The sequence below is a fragment of the Ambystoma mexicanum genome, chromosome 3q (genome assembly GCF_040938575.1).
Source record: "Ambystoma mexicanum isolate Mex_15411 chromosome 3q, UKY_AmexF1_1, whole genome shotgun sequence".
Lineage (NCBI taxonomy): Eukaryota > Metazoa > Chordata > Amphibia > Caudata > Ambystomatidae > Ambystoma > Ambystoma mexicanum.
Window position 1 is genome coordinate 384,401,879 of NC_090926.1, and position 19,944 is coordinate 384,421,822.

The window sequence follows — 19,944 nt, forward strand, 5'->3', positions numbered from 1 at the left end:
AGGAGCAAAATGGCATTTCAGTTACTTTCAATGGGAGTAAAAAGGCACAAGTTAGCAGAATAGATCTCAAATACTTCCTTAGGCAGTGCAAATAGTTATGGTTCACTAGAGGACTCTATTAAGTTCAATAGGCCTAGGCCAAAGTCAATGGACTAGAGTCTTGGATAGGCAAGAGCAGTTCTTGAAGTAAACGGTAAAGTCTTTGCCAAAGTTTCAAAAGTCGTTTGTACGAAAAATAATCATGTCGGGTCACAAGCAGATTAGGCCTGTAAATTGGGAAAGTTCATAAACTTTCTCAGCGAGAGAAGCGTTCCCTCAAATCGGGTTGGCACAGTACCTTAGTATGAAGCAAAAAATGCAGCTAAAGACGTTGGTTCCTGGCAGTTGCTGCAGATCTCAATGTTCCGGAGCCTCAGTCGTGGGGACAAGAGGGAGGATGTCGGGGGACTCCTGCACTGCACGGGATCGTCTGAAAACGCAAACAAAATGGAGTCACTTCAGTTCGGGTAGCTGTTCATCAAGCACACAAGCTGGTGTCCTTCCCCCTGGTTAATCCTAACCAGCTCCGAGAATGGTATCCAGGTGGCTTAAGAGTAGATTGGTCCCACCAACTCAAAAGGAAGAAGTCGTCCTTGAAGGGTCTTCTCTGTCGAGGTGAGTTTGGCAATTCAGACCTGCAGCAGGCTTCACCGGGCAACACAACGGTTCAGGAGTTGCAACAACCGTCCTCTTCGAGATCGTTGTCGGTTCCTCCATTCCAGTGGTCGACTACGCTTTCCAGTCCTGGAGACTCTCCTTTTAAACAGTTTTCTCCCATTCATTCTAACCTAGCTGCCACTCGCCCAGCAGGGTGGCTGTCCTTGCCAGACAATCAGCCAGCCAATCATGCCAGAGTGCATTTGGGTCTCCTAGGAGACAAAGCACAGGGAGTTTCGGGCACCTCCCTCACTTCCTGCCCAGCCCAGACACTCCGGCGCAGAGGCAGTCATCCGTCCTGAAGCCCGCCAAAGGCATAGAAACAAAGGGACCAAACCTGGTTTGGACCACAGAGACAAACACTAGAAGGACCTTTCCAAAAGGAAATGGTGAAAAAAGACTGGGACCCGTTTCAACGAAGGGGCTGAAGGCACCATCTTGAAAAACATGGCTCCAGCGATTTTTAACTACTGGTGTTCGCGGTCGGGAAAAATCATGGTTGTTCGTTGTAAAACCACTGCCACCAGCCATTTCGATAGGAAAGGCTAGCATTTGACTGCTACATGAGTTTCTAGACACAGGGTATACTAGGTAACCCCTCCAGCACTCTATAGGAAGATAGTGTGTGCTGGGTCTAGGAATTTAAAAAGACTAGTAAAGTCAATTAAACTTTACATTCTCTGGGCAACAGTAGTTCATCCCAGAGAAGGTATTTAAACCTTTTGGAAGTTTAAAAGACATCCCTGAGTCACTGCACTGAGGGTGCTGTGTGACGCATACAAAAAGATGATGCCTATGTAGTTGTCTAAAACTCCATAACCAAAAGAAATAAACACAGAAAACAAACGGGATTAAATAGGTCAGAGTCCCAAAGTTCAGCAAAAGAGCTGGGGGACTCTAAGATAAAGGGAATTAGCACATTTATGAGTATTCTCCTCAACATTGACACCCTCAATGGAGCCAACTGAAGGATTGGGCTGGAACACATTAGGGAGAGGTGCCGATTCCTCTTCCTCAACGTCTGAAGCCAAAAGTGTTAGGCAAAGTTTTTATGCAGTACCCTCTGGGACCACTACACACAACTCTGACTACAGGTATAGGAAACCCAACCTTTGGTATATGCTAGTACTACACAGTTTTGATAGCATGTTGAGCAGCCAGGCTTTTCTCAAGAGGGGTCAATGTGAGATGTAGTGGAGTTAGAGATTCACAGTTACAAATATTCAAATAAACTCTTACACTCAAGGTTTCTTGCATAAATAATTATTAATGTATCAGTTAGAATAAGCCTTCTTCAGAAGGGAGCAATAGACTAACACAAATACACTTCAATACTGTACACTGACACAACCAACACCCGCAGGTGACTGCAATAGCTAGGGTGCTGGGGACATTAATATCTTACTGTTGGCATTTAGAATACTCTTAGAAGTTGGTAAAATGCAAAGGTTATTAGAACAACAAGAGGCCACAAAGATTCTTAAGCAGGCAAATACTTTTGGATCCCTCAAGAAGAGTCATACAGACCTATCAGCGGCCTTTGACCTGGTTGATCATAAAACTTTCCTCAAAGGAAGAGTGATGAAGGTGTACTCCGATTCCTCAAATGCTAACCCTAGTCCAATCAATTGTGGTGTCCCACAAGGCTCCTGCATAGCCCCAACACTCTACAACCTCTTCACGAGGCCCCTATTCCAAATCCTTGACGCCATGGGCATGTCATATACCAATTATGCAGATGACACCCAGGTACTCATACCTCTGACATGAACACCCTCAACCTCATCTACTCTACAATTCAATCATGGATGGCTGAAAACTGGCTCTGTCTCAACAGTGAAAAAACAGAACTCTTGCCAAGTGGTTCCACAGCAACGCTGGGCAAATTGGACAAGCAATACTGTTCATTCACAATAGACAACATACCTATCACTGTGTCCCGCAATCAAAACACTGGGCGTATACCTTGAACCTAGCCTGTCAATGGAGAGGCAGGTTAATGCCATTGCGTCCTCAGCAGCCTATCATTCGAAACTAATCAATGCAGTCAGGCCATTCCTATCACAAGACAACTGCCTCACCACTGCAAGGGCCATCATTGGATCCAGGCTTGACTATTGCCCTTTTTATTGGAACATCCCAAAAAAAAACTGGCTAAACTCCAGCTGGCACAGATCAACGCTCTCAGCGCTGCAACTGGTATCTCACGTAGGGATCATATCTCTGCTATCAGAAGACAAGCGCACTGGCTTCCTGTCAAAGAAAGGATTGTCTAAAGCACTGGCTCTCTTACATAAATGTCTTCATGGACTAGTCCCCCCACCCCTATCTAGCTCAAAGGATCATCAAACAAACTGCCTCTAGACCGTCAAGGACTGCCTACGCCAATCGCATCATTGTTCCTCCCACACGTAGAGTGCGAGCTGGTGGCTCCTGCTTCCCAACCATGGCAGCAACATACTGGAACACCCTCCCAGCCCAAATCAGACTGATCGTATCTCATGCAGCCTTCTGTAAGGCACTAAATACCAGTCTCTGTTTGAAAGCCTCCCTTTCAGACCTGATTGTGCCCTTGCACTCTGTTGTACTCATACCATGTACTGTACCACAAAATGTAACCTGTGCTGGGTCTGCAGACTCTTTGTAACTAAGCAATTGTTTCTAACTGGGGCCACTCACCTGTAACCCCTAAGCAAGCCTACTTCTCCAGCATGGGGTCTGGCATGGATTCACATGCTCATGAATATTCCCCGTCAGGCTGGGAATCCTCGGTAAAGAAAAAACCAGTATCAGTTTCGATTCTGATCTGTCTTTCGTAGTAATAACCAATCACTGATCTCTGATCTCTGCGTCATACTGACCACAGCCAATGACTGCCCTCTACCTAAGCCCCGCCTCTGGCAGCCATCTTCAGATTTTTACCGCACGTTCATGTGTTGGAATCCTCGTGCTATTGCTCTCGAGCGTTAGTGCTTTTTTTCCACGTTTTTTCTCAAAAACTTCGTTTTTTCGGTCAAGAGCGCCTTAAGCTCCACCGACTCTCCATCCGATCAACGGGGACCCGTGTCGGATTCGTCTGCGCCCCTCAAGGGTGAAGATTCGTCGAGCTACGCTTTTGGAGGTCATGGCCCAGGAGAAGGGAAGCTCGACGCCCGGAAAGCTGTTCAGGGTCTGCCCTGGATGCCAGCTGCAGAACGTCTTCAAGGAGGACGAACACTTTTTGTCTTTACTGAGGACTGTGCGTTTTGCGGCAACATGTCGGAGCGGACCATGAAGGACCGCCATCAACGTCTCGCCAACTGGCTAGAAGGGAAGAGCCTGTCCGGCGAGAAGACGAGGAAGAAATCCGAGCGGTCTTCTAAGACCTTTGAGGACGCCCCGGCGACGGGGTTCCAACATAAGGCCAAGCACCGCGAGTCCGCTGGCACCGGGAGCGCCGAACGGTCGGGCTCTACGGGCGCCAGGCAGGGCGCACCCTCCCCGGCACCATCAACCACGAGCCAACGCTCTGGGTCGGGTAAGAGGAAGGCCGAGCACCCGGCGAAGCTCCTGGAGAGGCCCCGGTCGAGCTCGAAGGCGGAGGGGGAGCGAGGCAGTGTCCCCCCCTTCAAGGATAAGGCGGTGAGCGCACCTAAGGTGGTGAAGGCCTTAATCCATCCGGCCAAGCCCTCTATCGAAACTGTCGCGGCGGCCCTGGCTCAGCCTGTGGAGGCTAAACCAGTGGTGGCGACCTCGGGGCTCAGAGTTTCCCTGCCACCTCGGAGGGAGTCCTCTTTTGTGCCCATCGATAGGACCCCCGTGAAATCCCCCGAGGGGAAGAAAAAGGGGGGCAGGGCGTCGTCGTAGATTCGGCTTCAACCTCGGAGGAGGAGCTGGTCGAGGTCTTAAGCCACGGCCTCGGCGTGGAAGAAGACCGGCCCGTCGGGATGGATCCCGACGCAGGTGACGACGACATCGTCGAGGGTATCGACGGGGCCCCTGATCGCCCGTCGGATTCCCCTCTGCCAGCGCCGCAAGACAACTCGGCGGCCATTTTGTTGGCTATACAGTCCTTATGCTCAGAGATAAGGACGAGACTACCGTTGCCGACTGAGGAACCTCTCCCGTCGGGGGACCCAGAACCGGGACCTTCTGGTGTTCCCCCTACCAAGAAAAGAAGGATCCACCCTCCACCTCCTTTTCAGCCGTCGCGCCCCGTCCAGCCCTCCTCCCCGTCCACCCGAGGGGATGATATGGGGACTGACACGGCAGCGACGGGTACGGACGACGAGGTATACGACGAGGATGTACCGTCGTCGCCTCCCACCAGGGCTTCTCCGCCCGACGAGATTGGATCGTTCCACTCCATGATCACCAGGGCATCCGAGCTTTTCCAACTCTGCCCTGAGGAGAAGAAGGAAGGTTTCCTTTATCAGCGGCGCGAGGCCAAGAGGAAGACGGTCCTCGCAGTGCCTCTATTGGACGACATTTGGGATGAGGGCCTCACCCTCCTCAAGAACCCTTCCACGATGCCAGCTAGAAGAGACCGGTACGAGAAGAAGTACCGGGTCCCGGACACGGCCCCCCTGTGCCTCCGGACGCAGCCTACCCCGGACTCCGTCGTCTCCGCGGCGGCCAGGAAGAAAGCAGGGGGGGGGTGCGGCCTCCACATCGACTTCCCCACCGGACGGCGAGGGAAAGAAATTGGACGCAGAGTCATCTCGTCTGCAGCGACGACGATTAAAGCGGCCAACGCCTTGGCTATCGTGGCCCGCTACGACAGGGAGCTCTGGTACAAACTGGCTCCCCTGCTGGACTTCCTGCCGGACGACAAGAGGGCAGCGGCCCTGGAGATGCTGCAGGAAGGCGAGGTGGCTTCGGACCACGCCATTACCGTTGCGACGGACATCGCCGACACTGGGTTCCGCCAGTTGGGCAACGGCGTTTGCCTTAGGCGGCGTGGATGGCTCAAGGCTACGGACTTCCGTCAAGACGTTCAGACCAGAGTCCTGGACATGCCCTTCGATGGGAACAACCTGTTTGGGAAAACAGTGGACGATTCCCTTCAGGCCATTAAAGCGGACACTGAGACGGCCCGGGCCCTTGGAGTTCTGCAACAACGACGGACGCCCTTTCGGAGCAGCGGAGGCAAGGGCGCCTCCAAAGGTTCCGGCGGCGGTTTCTCCACCTACCGTCAAGCGGCCCGCTCGTCGTCTCAGGAGGCCTACAGAGGACGAGGCAAGTCTGGCGGACCCCGCCGTCGTCGCCAAGGAGGTCAAGGCGGCAAAGCCTCGTCGAAGCAGGATTGAACCGGCCGTGGGGTCGGGCCCCCACCGAAGCACCCCGGTGGGAGGCCGGCTGGCGAGCTTCGTCAGCGTGTGGGAGTCCATCTCCACCGACCGTTGGGTGCTGGACGCCTTGGCCCGGGGCCACGCGCTCGAGTTTCAAAGAAGGTGCCCGCGCGTCCCCCCCGTGGCCAGGAAAGAACTTCACGTCCCTCAACTTCTCCTGGAGGTAAAGGCGATGCTCAGGAAGGGCGCCATCGAACTTGTCCCAAAGAGGCTTCGGGGCTCCGGAGTTTACTCAAGATACTTCCTCGTGAAGAAGACGGGGGGATGGCGCCCCATCCTGGACCTGCGACGTCTGAACAAGTTCATCAAGGTGCAGAAGTTCCGGATGGTCACCCTCCAGCACGTCCTGGGTCAGCTGGAGGAAGGAGACTTCCTGTCGTCGTTGGATTTGGAGGATGCCTACTTCCATATTCCCATCCTAAAGGGGCACCGAAAATTCCTCAGGTTTGTGGTCCAAGGCCGTCATTACCAGTTCAAAGCCCTCCCCTTCGGACTACGGTCGGCACCCAGGGTATTCACCAAGTGCCTCGCACAGGTGGCGGCGCAGCTGCGCCGCGAGGGGGTCCACGTCTACCCCTACCTGGACGACTGGCTCATCCGAGCCAAGACGAGGGAGCTCGCCGTGGTTCACACGGCAAGGACCGTCCAACTTCTCACGGACCTGGGATTCTCCGTGAACTACGCCAAATCCCACCTGGTACCCGCGCAAGACGCTCTGTTTCTGGGAGCGAGGCTCAACACAGTGTCCCTTCTGGCCTCCCCGTCGGAGGAGAGGACCAGGACCATCCTGGGCATGGTGCAGCGGATGTTGGTGGCCGACGCGGCCAAGGTGAGGTCCATCAAGTCCCTCCTCGGAATGATGTCTTCCTGCATCTACCTCATTCCCATGTGCAGGCTCCGGATGCGCCCGTTGCAGGAGTTCCTGGACACGCGCTGGATCCAAACGACGGGCAGCTTTGAGGAAAGGATCACACTCGACGAGAGTTTCCGACGAGCGATCCGGTGGTGGGGCACCCGCGCGCATCTGACGGCGGGTATGGACTTCCAGACCCCAGCCCACCAGGCGACAGTGACCACGGATGCCTCCCTGGAAGGGTGGGGAGCGCACACCGAAAATCTGCACGCAAGAGGCCTTTGGCTCCCGACGGAGAAATCCCTACATATCAACGTCCTGGAGCTCCGTGCAGTGTTTTGGGCCCTCAGGTCCTTCCTTCCGTCCCTCAAGGGCAAGGTGGTGAGGATCTTCACCGACAACACCACCACCATGTTTTACATCAGGAAACAGGGCGGAACCAGGTCCCCAGCACTGTCCAAGGAGGCGCACGACCTGTGGCATTGGGCCGTCGCCCAAAGGATATTTCTGGTGCCGTTTCATCTGGCAGGGATAAAAAACACCATCGCCGACTGACTCAGCAGGGAGCTGCGCTCGTGCCACGAGTGGGAGCTACGGCAGGATCTAGTGGATCGCCTCTTCCGACGGTGGGGCACACCCCAGATCGACCTGTTCGCGACGGCGACGAACTCCAAGTGCCGGAGGTTCGCCAGCAGGTTTCCCCAGGCGAGGAGCATGGGCGATGCTTTCTCGTTCCCCTGGGAGGGCCTGTTCCTCTACGCGTTCCCTCCTTTGCCACTGCTAATCCGGCTCGTCAACCAGCTCAAGAGGTCACGGTGCAGGATGATCCTCGTCGCACCTGCGTGGCCGAGGCAGATATGGTTCCCGGACCTTCTGGACTTGTCAGCGTCCCCGCCAATCAAGCTGCCGGTGGACGCGGATCTACTCTCCAGGGAAGGAGGCGCCATCCTCCACCACGACCCGAAATCGCTGAACTTGCAGGCCTGGCTCCTGCAGCGCTAGAGTTTGGAGGATACGACATACCGGCCGACTGCAGAGAGGTTCTTGCAAAGGCCAGGGCGTCCTCTACTCTTAAATGCTACGGACACAAATGGAAGAGGTTCTCTGTCTGGTGCCACGCACAGAAGATTAACCCTCTACGGATTACGGCTCCCCAAGTACTGCCGTACCTGCTGACGCTGGCCAAAGCTGGACTGGCACACGCGTCCATCAAGATTCATCTTGCTGCGATCTCCCGATACACCAGAACCACGGGGCGGACGTCCTTGTGGTCTCATCGTCTGGTGAAAGAGTTCATGAAGGGACTGTTCAGATCGTTCCCGCCGGTGAAGGCTCCGGCCCCGGCGTGGGAGCTCAACGTGGTGCTGACCAAGCTCATGGGACCTCCGTTCGAGCCTCTGCACTCGGCTCCGTTGAAATTTCTGTCGTGGAAAACAGCGTTTCTTGTGGCCATCACCTCCGCACGATGAGTGGGAGAGATCCAGGCCCTTTCCTGTAAGGCCCCGTACTTGACTTTTCACGACACGAGGGTAGTGCTCAGGACGCACCCCTCCTTCATGCCCAAGGTACCGTCGGACTTCCATCTCAACGAACCCTTGGTGTTGCCTGTGTTCTTCCCGTCACCTTCGTCGCCGGCTGAGAGGACTTTGCACTCGCTGGATGTGGCTAGAGCGCTGAAGTTCTACGTGGACCGCACAAAGTGTTTTCGGAAGACGTCACAACTCTTTGTGAACTTTGGACCTGTCAATCAGGGGAAGGCTCTCTCGAAGGCTTCCATTTCCAGATGGCTCTCCGGCTGTATCATGTACTGTCACCGGTTGGCAAACCGACCGCTGCCTGGCCGTCCGAGAGCCCGTTTCACCAGAGCGATCGCAGCTACCACGGCGTTCCTATCTGGTGTGCCCCTGCTGGACATATGCAGGGCTGCTACGTGGAGGTCGACGCACACCTTCACGAAATTCTACTGCGTCGACCGGGATTCCAGGGAGGAGTCCAGGATCGGCCAAGCAGTGCTGCGCAACCTGTTCGCCTGAGGTGAGCCTGGTGAGGAGGTAAGATGCTTAATGTTGAGTTTGATGTAATGCTTAATGTGGAGCCTTTGCCACCTCCCGTGGTTGTGCATGTGTGTACTGCTATGTATTCTTTATTCATGAGCATGTGAATCCATGCCAGACCCTATGCTGGAGAAGGAACAAGTTACTTACCTGTAACTGTTGTTCTCCAGCATGGGTCTGGCATGGATTCACATGCGAACCCTCCCGCCTACCCCTCTGCGGCTCTTCACTTGGTCATACTGCCACTTCTCGTGCTTCCAAATCTGAAGATGGCTGCCAGAGGCGGGGCTTAGGTAGAGGGCAGTCATTGGCTGTGGTCAGTATGACGCAGAGATCAGTGATTGGTTATTACTACGAAAGACAGATCAGAATCGAAACTGATACTGGTTTTTTCTTTACCAAGGATTCCCAGCCTGACGACGGGGAATATTCATGAGCATGTGAATCCATGCCAGACCCATGCTGGAGAACAACAGTTACAGGTAAGTAACTTGTTCCTTTCATCTTCTTACAGCGCCTCATTTCCCAAGGGTTGTAAAGCGCTTTACAAATCCAAAAAAATAAAACAATTCAATAGGCTAAGCCAAAGTCAATTTCTTTGTGGAAAGGTCCTTCTTGAGATGTACTCTGTGCGATAAACCAGGTTTGGTCTCTTTGTTCATTTTGCCTTTGGTGGGATTCACGAGTGAAGCCCGCCTCTGGCTCCAGAGTGTCTGGGCTAGGCAGGAAGTGAGGGAGGTGCCCGAAACTCCGTGCTTAGTCTCCTAGGAGACCCAAATGCACTTTGGCATGATTGGCCAGCTGACTATCCAGCAAGGACAGCCACCCTGCTGGGTGAGTGGCAGCTAGGCTGGAATGAATGCGAGAGAACTGAATAAAAGGAGAGTCTTGACTTGAAGGCAGAGTCGACCACTGGACGAAGGAACCGAACAAGAACTTAAAGAGGACGCCTGCTGCAACTCCTGGACCGTTGGTTTGCCCGGTGAAGCCCTGCTGCAGTGCCGAAACACCCAGTTCGCATCGACAAAAGTCCGTGCAAGGACGACTTCTCCCCTTGAGTTGGTGGGATCAATCAACTCCAAAGTAAGCCACCTGGACATCAATCTCGGAGCTGAATGAATTTCCACAGAGTTGCTGGAGAGGAACACCAGATTGTGTGCGCTGCTTTTAAACTGGCCTTGAGCTTTTGGAAGATCCTCTGGACTCCCAGGAAGCAGGAATGACCGAGCCTGAGCCCCATCAACAGAGTGCGGGACCCCAGAAGTAAGGAAGGTCCATCGACAACCAAGAATCGCGGTGTTGCTATTTGCGGTAGACGCAAGGAGCCGAAACACTGAACAGCCACTGAAAGTGAAGATTGCCGGTGGAGAGTTTTGACCGTCCTAGTGCATTGCAGGAGTCCCCCAACGTTCTCCCTCTTGTCCCCACGACTGAGGCCCAGGAACAGTGAGATCTGCAGAGCTGCACAGGAAGAGAAGTCATCAGCTGCATCTTGTCTTCATTTCTAAGGTACTGTAAAAGGTCTGAGAGAATGTACCTCTTACTGTAGAGTGCTTGCAACTTCTACAACTCACAAGTCTAAACAGCACTACATTTGATTATTCCTTTCATCAAAGACTCCTGAGAACTTGCGCAAAGACGTTTCCCATTTGCTTAACAGAAGTGCTTTTGCCCATTGACTTTGGCTTAGCCTATTGAACTGAATGACTCTTTTAGTGAAATCTAAAAGTACTTTACTGCTTAAAAATATTTGTGGTCTCTTGTTCTAATAACCTTTGCCTTTTACCAATTTTTAAGAGTATTCGAAATGCCAACAGTAAGATATTAATGTCCCCAGCACCCTAGTTATTGAAGTCACCTGTGGGTGTAAGGTGCCTCTGTGGGCCATCCCCAAAGGGTCTTTACTGATTAAGAAACTCAGTGTACAGTATTGGTGTATTTGTGTATTACTATTCTATTGCTCCCTTCTGAAGGCTTTATAACTGACTGAAAAATTAATAATTGTTTATGCAAGAAACCTCGAGTGTAAGAGTTTATTTTAATACCTGTAACTGTGAATCTTTGTGCACCTCCACTACAGCACACATTTTCCTCTCTTGAGATAAGTCTGGGTGCTCAACACGCTACCAAAACTGTGTAGTACAAGCTTATACCAAAGGTTGGGTTGCCTCTACCTGTAGTTAGAGTTGTGTGTAGTGGTCCCAGAGGGTACTGCATACAAACCTTGCCTAACACTGACAGCCTGAAGGACTAGTCCGTTTCCCCATAACATGCGAGAAAAAGCCCAGTGGAGTAAAGCTGAAGGCTTCACTTCACTGAAGAGTAAGGAAATAGAGAAAAACAAAAAGCAAAACCTTTGGAGTTCCATAGCATATGGAGGGAAAGTTGGCAGAAGACAAAACTTTCCTAACGGTGCTTAATGAGTGCAAAAAGACCTCCCTATGCAGCTCACCCGTCCAGGCCAAAGGTTGTATCCCAGATGAGGCCTGGCATTTAGGGGCTCATTCGTGAAAAAAGGGTTGGCAAACTAGTCATGAAGAAGTACATGGTTTCTTGCCAGAGGTAATGCAGGACACTCAATCCCACACAATTCTATTAGGACTGAACTGGTAGTGGGCAAGCAATAGTCAAGTATACAGCAGCTAGACATATCATTGGGTACAGCACATTCGATCAAACCGATCCTTTCCCACCCACAAATGGTTCTGCATCAAAAGCTTAAAATGGGTCCTTCTGCAGAAGCAGAGTATTCCGGGGAGAGACCTCAAGTGGATGTCCAACAATTTCCAGACAAAGCACTGAATGTGACTGGTCTGTTCACCATGCACTCTTCGTATATAAAAAGATTAGCCAATAAACTGGCTACTTGGTCCTATGCGTATATATGCTTTTGAAAATAATTATAACATGTTCTCTTCTCCATTAGTTAATGCTTTCTTATACTTGTCATTTTGGGGCAATGTTTCCAATTTCTCTGTTCATGGGGCAGAAAAGGGTACTGCATATTCAAAAATGTCTATTTCCTAATGTGTCCTGCTACGTCTGGATTTGGGGCTGTGGGTGTAGATTAAATATGATGGTTAGTGTGCCCCTCTTCAATGCCTCTCTTTCTAGTCCATAGGAATTTTAATTGCAGTTTACAACATTTATGGTCTTTTATTTAGGTGTTGAACAATGTTTCAAACTCAAAAGAAAGTTAAATACAAAATGAGGACAACAAATAAAAAGAATAGGGTGAAGAAATCCCAAGACTGCACTACCTACCGGTGTGGCCCGGTCCTCCTCTTCACTATCTGAGGAATCGCTGCTGTCAGAGCTTTCCGCAGCAGCCTTGATAGGTGTTTTACTCAATGAAGCTGCTACTGGTTTGGAGGCTGGAGTGGCCCTTTTCACAATGGGTACTGGCGTTTTGGGGACTGCTGTGGCAGGCGAGGCAACCTTGACCACTGCTTTAGCACCTAGCTTTGCCTGAATGCAAAATGAGAAACAAATATGTTAACAAGTCGAATACTAAGATTAGAACAGTAGCCTCTAAACTGCACTGCAAATTAGCTGTCCGATGACCAAAATAGACATGCAGAACAAAATAAGAGCAGTATGCAGCTAATTTGGACACAGTGCCACCTAATAAGACCCGGATATAAAAAGCTGCACAATTTTACTTACTATACAGATAGTGAAAAATAAATGCATCTCTCTATGAATACAATAATCAAATGTATCAATAAAAATTGCCAACTGTAACATCACAGCACACATAACCACTATTACCATATTCTCAATGCCACTGTATATCACATATATCAAATCTCCTGCAAACGGGGGCCAACCATGATGGTTAGCATCTACAAAACTTGTAGGATCTGCAGCGGGTCAGCCTACATTTGTAAAGAAATGTCTTGCTTTCAGAGCTACGTCTTTGTAAATATTACTCCTGAATTAAATCAATTAATTTACGAGCACTAGTCAGTCCATAAGGCTCCCATGCTAGGGCACCTTGTCCCCAATTTAAGTCTATTGTAGTACCAATCCCCCTTAAAATCTGGTTTTCCTTCTCTTTTGTCTGTGGCTATTTTCCCATGCCGACTAATTTTTTGCCTGCCTTTATATGGCGGGCTGGAGGAATGGAAGGTCTAGAAGAAAGTTATGGAGCACCCCACCCCTCCATAAAAATGCCACAAAAATGCCAGGGAAACTGCTGCAGTGAGTAGGCACAACTATGCGCTGCACCAGATCAGTCTTCCTGCAGGGCAGTGCTAGGATGTGGCCATACATGGGTATCCGTTTTGCAAACTCTGGCCAAAGTCGGGGAACTGGGCTTTGATTCACAGAACGGTTTAAGGCTGGGTAAGGGGGGGGTGCTAGAGAGCCCAGCAAAGATGGCCACAGGCCCGTAAAGCTCTCCAGCACCACATATATTCGGTCCATTATCCGGACGTCTCTGTGAAGGATCCTGAAGTGTCACAGCACGAGAGGCTGTTCATGAGCACTGGGCCCCCTGTGGAATTGGTTTTGGGCTGCCCCGAGGTAGAAATCCCAGTCGGCCAGTGCGACGGAGCTGCGGTCGAGGGCCGAGCGGGAGAAGTGTGTGGGGAGGTGCAGTCCAGCCAGGGCTCGGCGTCGTGCTGCGCCCTGTCTCCTCTACGTGGAGTGTGGGGCTGACCAGGCAAGCGGAGGAAGGCGGCCGTTATCCTGGTGAGGCGTCTGGAGCTGAAGTGTGTGCACCCCGGGACTTGCAGGAGCGCTGTCGCGAGCCTGTCCGGGGGAATAGTGGCCTGGCTTGGACGGCGGTTGGAGTGCGCCCTGCACCTTGGTGGCGCCGCGGGGGCCCCCCCGCGGCCGGACTGTTGGGGGATATGTGCCCTGCACTCACGGTGATCGCATCAGGGGTGGATGGGCGCTTCCTGAGAAGTCTCGCCCCCCGTGCAGAGGGCAGGGACAGCCTGGAGAGGTGAGCAGGGCTGCCCAGGGAGGGCCCTGAAGAGGAGGCAGCCGCGAGTGTGAGCACTGCCGGGGAGCTGGTGCACGGTCCAGGTCCAACGGGTGGAGAGTGGCTGCATTACAGGGTGAATGGTGAAGGCTGGTACGGTGTGGAGAGGATTCTTGGTGCCCCATTCTAATCACAATCTGGAGCATCCACAGTCTGGATGTAGTGCAGTGAAGGACACTAGTCATTGCATTGGTGTTACATTAATCATTTCTACAATTAATTGTGATTCCGAGGCTGGATGTGGATTGGTAACCTAGGATACAAGTGTACTGTACATTATTACAATCTGGATCTGCATGAAAGGTAGTTTCTACAGCATTCATAACATGTCTGTGCCTGGTTTGGAGGGCTTCTCTTGCTGAGGCCAGCCTCTAAAGTATCTCGGTCACAATTTTAAGCTGTGTGGCCGGCGGCTTGACCACCGCGGGACCTGTGAGTTTTGGACTGGTCTCCTGGGCGACTACTTGTGTCTCTTGCACTTGGGGAGTTTGGTTGTTGACGGACTGGCCGCAGGTGGAGTGGTCGTCCATTTGAGGTCACGGACATTCCATTTCTGCGGGCACGGGGAGGCCCGAGTGGGAGCCCATTGCGGACTGGTGGATCGCCGTGCTTCAGGTGTCAACGGTACAGGTACTCGGATTGGCCACGGGGTAGCCTGGACCCTTACGGGGAGAGTGGTAGTGGTGGTGGTGGTTGTGGGGGGGATCCGGCGGCCTTGGCTCTTGCACACTGGGGATTGCTCTGGTGGCTCGTTTGCCCAACGTATAATGTCCAAGTCCGGCAAAGGGGGCAAGCAGCAGGTGAAGCTGCACTTTGAGTCCGCCACTCCAGCCAAAAGCAGCGAACAATGGACAACGCAGTGGGGTCTGAGCCGGACCCCGCGACAGCTTTCCAGGGCATAAAGGATATGTTTACATGGTTGCAGTCCGGGATACAATCTCTAGACGGCAAATTGGACGCGCTGACCTGTAAAGTGGACCACATGCAGGTCAGTTTGGATAAACATGGGGAGAGACTGGACGGAGCAGAAGGGCGAATATCCGGAGTGGAGGATGTGGCAGCCTCAGTTTCGGGAGAAATGTCCGTGGTTAGGAAGGCTCTGCGGGAGCACAAGGAGAAGCAGGAGGACCTTGAATCGAGATCCCGCAGAAATAACATTAGGATTGTAGGTTTGTCCAAAACGGTGGGCCAGGGGAGCATGGAGTCTCTGGTGGAGGACATCCTATGAGAAGCACTGGGGCCAGAAGGTTTCTCCCTGCTGTGTATCGTGGAAGGGAATAGTTTCTTACCTGTAACTCCATTTCTCCAGCATTGGTATCTTTCATGGATTCACATGCTTAGAATATTCCCCGTCGTCAGGCTGGGAATCCTCGGTAAATTATATAGACCTTTTCCATAGGAAAATTGCGACACTTGTGTCCTATCTACATCGTTTTGGGCCGCGTACGCCTGCGCCATTAGGACGTAGAGGTATAAGTAGTCCTGCCCCTGCGGCTCCCTCAGATTTCGACCCCAAAAGTAGTCTAGGGGGACATCTGGTTTGCTTGCCAGGGGAGGCTGGCGGGCGCATGTGAATCCATGAAAGATACCAATGCTGGAGAAATGGAGTTACAGGTAAGAAACTATTCCATTCTCCAGCATTGGATCTTTCATGGATTCACATGCTTAGAATAGATTGTACAGCAGTATCCCCCATAGATGGAGGTGTGTATGCAAACCAATATCCCCATAACCATAATGCATATTTATCACGGCAAAACATCACCGTAAAGTGTGTTAAGAGTGACAACATCACTTCAAATTACATTAGCCAAAGGATGTGACCCCTTTATTGGTACTTACCTTATTGAAACAGATGCCGTAGGACTGCGCGACCCATCTGTGTAGCCTCAGCATGTTGCTGCTCGAGGCAATAATGCCGGGTAAACGTGTGTGGTACCGACCAGGAAGCCGCCTGACAGATGTCTCCCAGTGGAATTCCAGACCACAACGCCGTCGACGAGGAAGTGGATCTCGTCAAATGGGCCCTTGGACGCTTCTCCAGCGGTTTTCCGGCTTTTGAGTGACAAAAGGAAATGGTACACGACACCCATCGGGCTAGTCCTTGTTTCGAGATCGGCTTACCTTTAGCCGAAGGGCCATAAGCCACAAATAGCTGTCTCGGGTCTCTGAAGCTTTGAGTGCGATGGAGGTAAAATTTTAAAGCTCTTTTCAAGTCCAATGTATGGAGATTCTTCTCCGTAACAGACGAATGTGTTGGAAAAAACGTCGGCAGCACTATAGAAGAGTGCTTGTGAAACATGGTAGGTACTTTAGGAATGAAATGAGGATTAGTAGCCAACACGACTTTATTACTGAAAAATCTCAAGTACGGTGGATCGATCACTAAAGCTTGTATTTCTGACAGTCGTCGAGCCGAAGTAATAGCTACCAGAAAAGCCAACTTCCATGACAAAAATTTCAATGAGGACGATGACATCGGCTCAAAAGGGGGCTTCATCAGCGCTGCCAGAACCAGGTTAAGACTCCAGCTTGGAGGGAACTTTTTCGCCAGAGGAAAGGTTCGAAACAACCTTTTAAGGAAATGTTTAATCAGCCGGTCACTAAATAAAAGAGTTAAATGTCTCTCCGAGTAAATCTCGAAATAGCAGCTAGATGCACTTTTATGGATGAAACAGACAAGCCTTTTTGAGCTAGGAGTAGCAAGTATGGTAGAAGCTGTTCCGGTGTGATATCCACCGGGACCAGACCTGGTTGACCTGCGCACCATATGCAGAATCTCCTCCATTTGTATGAATATGAAGCGTTCGTGGACGGTGCCCTCGCCGCTTGCACAATGTGACGACAGTCCGCTGGAATCTCTAACGTACCAAACTCGGAGAAATCAGGAGCCAGGCTGTCAGACTGAGGCTTTCGGGGTCGTGATGCCAAACAACCCCTTTCTCCTGAGACAGAAGGTTCGGGACTTTCTGGAACCTCATTGGTTCTGCCGCTGAAAGAGTAGATTGGAGAACCACACTTGTCTGGCCCAGTATGGGGCCACCAGGATCACCCGACATGGATATCTGTGGGTCCATAGCAGCGTCCGACGTATGAGCGGAAATGGGGGGGGGGAAGGCATACAGAAACTTGCCCGTCCACGGGAAAGAGCACGCCTCCCCTAGTGAGTCTTGCTGTGGCCACCTGCTGGCGTATTGTGGGCATTTCTTGTTGTCTCTCGTTGCAAAGAGGTCGAGGGCCGGATGACCCCATTTCACGAAGACACAGTGTAGTAGTTGGTCGTTCAATTCCCATTCGTGTAGTCGGTTCATTTCCTTGCTGAGAGAGCCTGCTTGCACGTTTGACTCCTGGCAAGAGGAACGCCAATAGGTATATCTTCTGCTGAAGGGCCCAATGCCAGATCTCCTGGGCTTTGGATGACAGAGTTCTGGAGCGAGTTCCTCCCTGTTTCCTTAGATAAAACATTGTTGTTGTATTGTCTGTCATAATCCGTACAACCGATCCTTTATCCGTGGAAGAGAGGATTTCAGGGCCCAACGCACCGCCCTTAATTCCAGCACATTGATATGAAGGCCGGATTCCTCCGATGACCAACGCCCATGAACCTGTAGGGAATCCAGATGAGCTCCCCATCCAGTTAGGGAAGCATCCGTCCCCACCGTCATCTGGAACACCGGTTCCAGTAAGGGCATTCCCTTTGTCAGATTTATGGAAACTCTCCACCACTGAAGTGCCTGCACGAGTTTGCTGTTGATGGTCAATTTGTCCGACCAACGCCCTTGACTCTGTGCCCATCGATCCGCCAAGAATTCTTGAATCGGTCTCATGAAGAGACGACAATTGTTGATTAAGGGTATGCAGGATGACATGGTCCCCAGTAGGGACAAGTACCTTCGCACTGATACTCTGGTGTTGACTTTAAACTCCGATGCTTTTTGCTGCAGTTTCAGAACCATTTCGACAGATGCTTTACCAGTCCTGACTGCGTCTGGAACTCTGCCCCCAGAAAGATCAAGGTCCTTCATGGCAATAAGGAGGACTTTTTGAAGTTTATTACAAAGCCCAAACCTTGTAGGAGGCACATGGTGGCATGCAGACTTTCCTGTGTCCTTTCTGGAGACAACCCCCTCGCTAGCCAATCGTCTAGATAAGGGTACACATGATGACCTTCTTTCCTTAACCAGGCTGCTACTGGAGCCAGACACTTGGTGAACGTCCTGGGAGACGATTTTAGACCGAATGGGAGGACCTTGAACTGATAGTGGGTCCGTCCGACGACAAACCTTAGAAATCTTTTGTGACGCCGACGCATCGGGATATGGAAGTATGCGTCCTGAAGATCTAGCGCAGACAAAGTCTCCCGGTTGTATCGAACGGATCACTTCTTGGAGCGTAAGCATCTTGAACTTTAGATTCTTGAGCAGTTTGTTGAGTGCTCGTAGATCTAGAATGGGACGCCATTTTCCATTGGGTTTCTTGACGACAAAGTAAGGGGAGTACACTCCCTGTCCTCTTTCTGCCACCGGGACCTTTCTGCAGCATAAGCGCCACCTCTTGCCTTAGTATTTGAAGGTGGGGCTGCGTCGAGAACACCAGTGGAATGCGTGGCGGCTTGTCCTTGAACTGCAGAGAATGGCCCAGATGTATCGTGTCCAAAACCCATTGGTCTGTTATGCGTTCCCATTCGACGTGACGAGACACTCTGCCCCCCAGGATGCCCTGTAAGTTGTCATTGCTGGCTTTTGGTCGGTTTATCCTTCGTCGACGAGGAGTAGGCGCCTCGTCGTCTGGAGGTTTGGTAATCTCTGCCTTTTCGAGTAGCTTGGGCTGCACGTCTGTAGCCTTGGGAAGAGTAGGAGGGTCTGGTGAAACCTCAGTCTCTGGATGATCCAAACCGGGAGTTACATGATGCTCCTCTGAAGGGACGAAAGGAACGAAAATTCCTACCACTCTGGAGGGCTCCAAGGGAACGAGCCGTGTCAGAATCTTCTTTCATGCCCTTCAGGGCTTCATCGACTTTCTCCCCAAACAGGTGTTCTCCTTCACATGGCATATCCATTACCTTATATTGTACCTCTGGTCTGAACATCGTACATTTAAGCCAGGCTTGCCTCCGTAACACTACGCCATTGTTAATTTGCTTAAAGCCTGATTCTGCCAGGTCGTCAGCAATGTTAATGGAATGATTGGAGGCCTCTTCTCCCTCACGTACGAGCAGCATGGCAGACTTCCTGTGTTCCTCCGGCAGATGGTCCAAGATAGGAGCTAGTCGATTCCACATTTCTGTATCATACCTGGCCATAATAGCCAGGGAGTTGGCTGCTTTAACTGTAGTGGCTCCCACCGATAGCGCTTTCTTTCCAAAAGCATTTTGTCTCCTGGCTTCGTTATCGGGCGGGGTTGTGCATTTGTGTTGCGACCTTGCCTTTCTGGCCGCGGCGGCGGAGACCACTGATTCCAGCGAAGGTTGAGACGTCAAGCACTTGGGGGTCGATTCCGGAGCCTTGAATTTCTTTTCCAATCGACCTTTTACTGCCGGTTCTGAAAAAGGGCGACGCATAGTTTTCAGTCCCTCCTGCCAGACATGGTCTTAAATGGGGACAGCAAATATCGCCTTTCTTCTCTTGCCCATATGATCGAACAGAAAATCTTTTTTCTCTTCTTCTGGGACTAGGCCAAACTCCGCACATGCCTTACCCATCATGGCATGGAAAGCACCCACATCATCAGGCGGTGATGGCTGCGCTGGACTCTTCGGAGTTTCCATCTCCGCTTCAGAGTCCCATGTAGGGTCCCTTGAGGGGGATAACGAGACGTCTGAAACCGACCCTTCACGTTCCGACAGACAGTTCCCCTTCCTGCGGACGAGAACGATCTTCCTCAACCGTGTAAGCGGTAGGAATTCTGGGTGGAGGGCGAGGAGCCGGGTCTGGCTCGTCGACGACTGACGAGGCTTGCGGCGCTGTCGGAACAAGCTGAGGTAACCGAGTGTCCAACCGCTCCAACAGCTTCTGTAATGTG

General features: G+C 51.6%; 1 protein-coding gene across 4 annotated transcripts in view; it reads right to left on the reverse strand.

The window, feature by feature from the left end:
- The window catches only part of TCOF1 (treacle ribosome biogenesis factor 1), a 926,286-nt gene that overhangs the window by 290,974 nt on the left and 615,368 nt on the right, over positions 1 to 19,944 (reverse strand). For all 4 annotated transcript variants that reach the window (XM_069654046.1, XM_069654045.1, XM_069654047.1 and 1 more), the window contains exon 13: positions 12,198 to 12,401. In XM_069654046.1, the coding sequence (XP_069510147.1) occupies positions 12,198 to 12,401 (204 nt within the window). The remainder of the gene's footprint in view (positions 1 to 12,197; positions 12,402 to 19,944) is intronic.